General features: G+C 34.3%; 1 protein-coding gene across 1 annotated transcript; it reads right to left on the bottom strand.

Moving 5' to 3' along the window:
* LOC106472284 (dentin sialophosphoprotein-like) lies at positions 1 to 2,267 on the bottom strand (the record flags this gene model as incomplete). The annotated part of the gene is made up of 2 exons (XM_022400880.1): positions 1 to 25; positions 78 to 2,267. A coding segment is annotated over one exon (924 nt), but the record flags the coding sequence as incomplete, so codon positions are not given.
* Positions 2,268 to 7,305: the final 5,038 nt, after the last annotated feature.

Below are 7,305 nucleotides of genomic sequence, written 5' to 3'. Positions count from 1 at the left end.
CAGCATTATTGATAGTTAGAATTACCTTGTTCAAACTGAATTGTCCTGCTTCCGGTACTAATGATAGTTTGAATTACCTTGTTCAAACTGAATTGTCCTGCTTCCGGTACTAATGATAGTTTGAATTACCTTGTTCAAACTGAATCGTCCTGCTTCCGGTACTAATGATAGTTTTAAATAGCTCATTTAAACTGAATTTGTCCTGCTTCCAGCATTATTGATAGTTTGAATTACCTTGTTCAAACTGAATTGTCCTGCTTCCGGTACTAATGATAGTTTTAAATAGCTCATTTAAACTGAAGTTGTTCTGCTTCCAGCATTATTGATAGTTTGAATTACCTTGTTCAAACTGAATTGTCCTGCTTCCGGTACTAATGATAGTTTGAATTACCTTGTTCAAACTGAATTGTCCTGCTTCCGGTACTAATGATAGTTTTAAATAGCTCATTTAAACTGAAGTTGTTCTTCTCGCAGCATTACGGTTAATTTGAAGTTACCTTATTTAAATTAAATTTGTACTGTTTCCAGCAGTTTGCATTATATAAAAAAACGTAAAAAAACTGAATAAACATAATGAAATTCTCCTGCTTGCAGCATTCTGGATAGTTGAGGGAAAAAAAAACACAAGCAGTAAAACCGAACAAACTTAATGAAGGTTCACAGTGTTCTGGATAGTTGAGGGAAAAAAACACAAGCAGTAAAAACAAACAAACGTAATGAAGGTTCACAGTGTTTAGGATAGTTGAGAAAAAAGCACAAGCAGTAAAACCGAACCAACTTAATGAAAGTTCACAACATTCTGGATAGTTGAGGGAAAAAACCCAAGTAGTAAAATCGAACAAACCTGATGAAGGTTTACAGTGTTCTGAATAGTTGGAAGCGCATATTTTCTCTGTTTCTTTGCTTCACATAATACTGATGCTCTACGGTGGTCATATTGATTCTGTGCTGATTTTGAACTGACAAGCTAGAGAGAAGGCAGCTAGTCAACAACACTCACCGCCAACTCTAGGTCTATTCTTATCTAACCTAATAATGGGGTATGACAGTTACTTGTATAACGCACCCACGGGCCGAAAGTGTGGATCACGAGTCATGAACCATAAAATGCACTGTCCAAGCACGCTGATCATTAGGTCACGCCAGACCCATAGAATTTAAGAAAGTTCAGTATCAAGGAGAACGAATAGAATTTTAGATTGTTACCGAATTGTATGATATTATAACTAAAAGACAGTGTGAACTCAAAACCATTCCTCTACCCACATTACTATATAGGCTGTGACTTAACGATTTAGTTGCAAAAACTGTGGGATTGGGGTTAATGTTATCCTCCAATTCCATTAAACACTTGTGTCATCCTCACTTTCACAACTTTTGTTTCCCTTATTTTGACCACTTGTGTTATCCTCACTTTCACCACCTTTGTTTCCCTTACTTTGACCACTTGTGTTATCCTCACTTTCACCGTTTGTATCCTCCTCAATTTCAACACTTGTGCCATCTTCACTTTCAACACTTGTGTCATCCTCAATTTTAACATTTGTATCATCCTCACTTTCAACACTTGTGTCATTCTCAGTTTCAACACTTGTACCATCTTCACTTTCAGCACTTGTGTCATCCTCAATTTCAACACTTGTGTCATCCTCAATTTCAACACTTGTGCCATCTTCACTTTCAGCACTTGTGTCATCCTCAATTTCAACAATTGTGCCATCTTCACTTTCAACACTTGTGTCATCCTCAATTTCAACACGTGTGCCATCTTCACTTTCAGCACTTGTGTCATCCTCAATTTCAACACTTGTGTCATCCTCAATTTCAACAATTGTGGCATCTTCACTTTCAACAATTGTGGCATCCTCACTTTCAACACTTGTGGCATCCTCACTTTCAACAATTGTGGCATCCTCACTTTCAACAATTGTGTCATCCTCAATTTCAACACGTGTGCCATCTTCACTTTCAGCACTTGTGTCATCCTCAATTTCAACACTTGTGTCATCCTCACTTTCAACAATTGTGGCATCTTCACATTCAACACTTGTGTCATCCTCACTTTCAACACTTGTGTCATCCTCAATATCAACAATTCTGGCATCTTTACTTTCAACACTTGTGTCATCCTCACTTTCGACACTTATGTCATCCTCAATTTTAACAGTTGTGCCATCCTCACTTTCAACACTTGTGTCATCATCACTTTCAACACTTGTGCCATCTTCACTTTCAACACTTGTGTTATCATCATTTTTACCATGGTGTTATCTTCAGATTTACCATTTGTGCCATCTTCACTTTCAACACTTGTGTTATTCCCACTTTCGTTAAGGTATTATATTCATATCACTAGTATTATTCTAGTATTATCCATGGTGCTATCCTCACTTTCACAAGCTCTGATGTCTTCACTTCCATCATTTGTGTCATCCTCACTTACATCATGGTATTATACCCACTTTCACCACTATCCGTTCTATTCTTCCTTCTGAGCCCTCCTATAGAAAGGTTACAAAATTATGTAGGAAAAGTACGTTAAAACGTAAACATAGTAATTTTGAACCGCCAAGTATTTTTTTTTCATGGAACATTCAACATTTTTCAAAAAACAAAGTTGATTAATTAACAAAATGAGAGTCTTGAAACTCAACGTACAGTTTCTAACTGTTATTTAACACCACTATAAGTTATTCTTAGCTGAGAAGTCTGAAAAGTTTCTCTGAAACACCTTGATCTTCCCTATATAAACCGTTATTAATTTTGCCAATAGGTGCCTTTAGGTACTTATTCATTTGGTGACTAACATTTGTCTTAAGATATTAATAGTAACGCCAGGAAGTCCACATTTACACAAAGAAAACTATAATGTAAATAACGATGTTATCGTAAATATGGATTAGGACAGATAGTCGGCCTCTAATGTAAAAAAATACTCGTTATCACTTAACTAAAATTATGTCCGAAATTTTCACATTGTTATTGAAGTTGTTGTTATTTAGTCATTTGTATACGTAGCTCTTCGATGTATGTTCGAATAGATTTTTGTTCTCAGAACTCACTCTCATTTCGAAATTAAAGAAAACAAACAAACAAACAAAAAACTATTAGTTTGATTACAATACTTTGAGCTGTTAAAGTACACGCAGTTATATGTTTATGATCTAGTCCGTATATGTAGTTATTATATGTTTATGATCTAGTCCGTATATGTAGTTATTATATGTTTATGATCTAGTCCGTATATGTAGCTATTATATGTTTATGATCTAGTCTGTATATTTAGCTATTATATGTTTATGATCTAGTCCGTATATGTAGCTATTATATGTTTATGATCTAGTCTGTATATTTAGCTATTATATGTTTATGATCTACTCCGTATATATAGTTATTATATGTTTATGATCTAGTCCGTATACATAGTTATTATATGTTTGTGATCTAGTCCGTAAATATAGTTGTATGTTTATGATCTAGTCCGTAAATATAGTTATATGTTTATGATCTAGTTGGTATATGTAGTTATTATATGTTTGTGATCTAGTCCGTAATTGTAGTTATATGTTTATGATCTCGTCCGTATATTTAGTTATTATATGTTTATGATCTCGTCCGTATATTTAGTTATTATATGTTTATGATCTAGTCAGTATACTTAGTTATATGTTTGTGATCTAGTCCGTATATGTAGCTATATGTTTGTGATCTAGATCATATATGTAGTTATATGTTTGTGATCTAGTCAGTATACTTAGTTATATGTTTGTGATCTAGTCAGTATACTTAGTTATATGTTTGTGATCTAGTCAGTATACTTAGTTAGATGTTTGTGATCTAGTCAGTATACTTAGTTATATGTTTATGATCGAGCCCTGAAACTCCTATTGTGGTTTTTATTAAAATGTGTACAAACACATCACATTAACCATAAAAACCAGGTACAACAAGATATCGTAACCGTCAATCGCTCTCTTCTAGTTGCTCAAGAACTGTAGATATAGAATTTTCCATCTGAACGGCATCTCATGAATACTGGGGATAGCGTTCCATTTCAGAGATATCTTGAATTCATTTATAGCCGTCCCTAGTTTTGAACACCTGTCTGAAGAGAAAGCAGCCACCCACTAGCACCCGCCATTACCGGTTATTTGGACTGAATAAAGGACTGATAGTCACCTTTATAGTGCGACCAAAGCTGAATGCCCGAAGCATGTTCAGTGTCATAACGTTTCAAACCCCAGACCCTACGATCAGCATTCAAGCATATTAATTCATAAGCTACGCCAGCTTTTATTTTTGGTTTTTACATTTCTTAGCATGATACCTGATATTTAAACTTAACAGCGAAATGGTTGAAATAACCCATCATGTCTCCCTGTTTTTCATACTTCTGTACACTTTGTATGAAATTTGTATTGATAGTTTTCCTATGTGTGTTCGTGTATCATTCAATAAAAATGATAAAATTATAACCAAAACGTTAAATTACATTTATTGGAATTAATATATATATATATTGACTATGTGATAAACCTACCAAGTTATTTGAATTAAATCCTTGAAAAAATATACTATTTGTCATCACATGTGTTCTCTTCACTTTTACTATAGTTTTATTCGCACTTTCCCTATACTGTTAGCCTTACTTTCACCATACTGTTAGCCTTACTTTCACTATACTGTTAGCCTTACTTTCACTATACTGTTAGCCTTACTTTCACCATACTGTTAGCCTTACTTTCACTATACTGTTAGCCTTACTTTCACTATACTGTTAGCCTTACTTTCACCATACTGTTAGCCTTACTTTCACCATACTGTTAGCCTTACTTTCACCATACTGTTAGCCTTACTTTCACTATACTGTTAGCCTTACTTTCACTATACTGTTAGCCTTACTTTCACCACTATCCGTATTATTCTTCCTTCTGAGCCCTCCTATTGAACGGTTACAAAACTATCTATGAAATCTCTAATAGCGGAACAAATATTTACTGATCAGAAACCTCGGGATCGACGGTAATTTATCCAAATAACTGTTGTAGTCTTAACTAGTCTAACATCATTTTAGAAATATGGTCATATTTAGTGGAGAATGTGCGTGAAACATCAATGCAACTTACTTTAAAGACAATTTATTTCTCAAGTTTTTTTTTTACTGTGTTAAGTTTAACGATGGAAGTTTCATGTAACACGATATTAATACATGAATTTCTTAAAACAAGTTATTCTACGAAACAGTAAAACTGATCTTTATATTCAGCTGAGATTAGGAGTATCGAAACTTTGCAATTCCAGCATTCCAATGATTTAAGTTACTGTGAAAGCTGATACCTTTGTTTTTGTGTATTTTATAACACATTTATGATGTTACAGATAGTGCCATTCGATATTTGGAGAATGATAGCTAAAGGTTACGATAAACTGTCGGGTGAGTGATAGACGTCATACAATAGGGCGTCTCGCAGCATGAAGAATAGCTCCACTGTATTTAACAACCAATTGAAAGCTACTAAGAAGGTAATTGCGAAGGTAGAGGCATCTAGTAGCACTCAAATTAAATAAATATTCTGCTGTAAAGTTACACATCCCACCAGTAATAAAAATTCAACGAAAATAAGAGCATTGAAAATGGTCAATAATATTTTTTGGAACCATAAGTAATCCTGGGTTAATAATATATATTAAATACAATAATGTATTGTTTGTTGTTGAGCGCAAAGTTCCACAGGAGACTAGCTTTACTGTGCCCACCGAAGAATCAAACCACGTATTTAAACGTTATAAGCCCTCAAGCTTACTGGTGAACCTTGGGGGTGTACACAGTAATAGCTATTAATACTGGAGCATCTCTCGATGGCTCAGCGGTAAGACTGAGAGCTTATAACTCTAAAAATATGGTTTCGATACTTGTGATTGGCACAGCAAGATAGCCTATTCTGTAGATTTTGGACACTTTAATATAAAAGCGGCAACTATGTGCGTTTGCATGTTTGTGCATATGTTTGTGTAATTAGGAAACATTCCACGTTGACGAGACAGTTTAAAGACACTAAATGTATCAAAAATAATTTAAAAACTTTAAATCAACTCGTTACTTAAAATGTTGAAGGAACTGTAAAACTACTAAGTAGACCTTACTGTAAGTAATACACATCTTGCTGGAAGAAATTCACATAAAGACAGCATAAAAATTTAGTTCGTAATCATCAACAGGCTTCGGAATGAGGCCAGAACAATTAAGTTATAAGCGAAGTCACTTTCAGAAACACAAGCTATGATAATCAGCTCACCTACTATAAAACTGCTCCACGATCCTGAGTGTGTCTATACTGTCTATGCACACAGAATAATATAGTTCTACACATAAATAAACAATCCACCCCTAAACAATATGCAGGAAACACATCCTGTCACATAAATTAAAAGCAGGAAGCTTTTCTTACATTAGTATTCCAATATTTCAAACAAAAAAAAAATCACAAAAGTCTCGTGAAAGGGACTTATCCATACGATGCTCTTATCTATATACATGAAAAGCTATGGATAATTACTAACTTAAATTTTGTATACAATAACGTATTAATCTCTCATCCGTGCTGACGGCGAGTGACGTTTTATTTTGTATAAAGGGAGAAAATATTGCTCGTACTATACTTATCAGTTCTTTACATTTTCACACCACGGCGGCGTGTATAGGAAGGAGGCTTGGGAAGGTTTACCCTCCCCAAATAAACTGTCCCTCACAAGTATGTGTGGAGAAAGTGGGTGTGAAGAGAGAGAGACAGAGAGCGAGCGATCTCTGGGTGTATGTGTATTACTGATGAGAGTATATTTATTTAGGTGCTCGAACTGATTCTTCCCAACAGAATAGCCTACCTAAATAAAAGACTTACGCGCCGCCTATACCATGATGCAATATTCTAAGATGAACAAGTACTGAAAACACAGTTCATTCCGGCTGCTAACTTTACTATGAATTAAAAAGAGGTTTAATTTAGCTTACTTGAAAATACAAATCTAAAAATATAGTTCATTCCGGCTGCTAACTTTACTATGAATTAAAAAAGAGGTTTAATTTAGCTTACTTGAAAATACAAATCTAAAAATATAGTTCATTCCGGCTGCTAACTTTACTATGAATTAAAAAAGAGGTTTAATTTAGCTTACTTGAAAACACAAACTGAAAACATAGTTCATTCCGGCTGCTAACTCTACTATGAATTAAAATGAGGTTTAATTTAGTTTACTTGAAAACACAAATCTTAAAACACAGTTCATTCCGGCTGCTAACTTTACTAT

Source organism: Limulus polyphemus, unplaced genomic scaffold (genome assembly GCF_000517525.1).
Source record: "Limulus polyphemus unplaced genomic scaffold, Limulus_polyphemus-2.1.2 Scaffold5217, whole genome shotgun sequence".
NCBI classification, from domain to species: Eukaryota; Metazoa; Arthropoda; class Merostomata; order Xiphosura; family Limulidae; genus Limulus; species Limulus polyphemus.
This window is presented reverse-complemented; position numbering and strand designations above follow the sequence as displayed.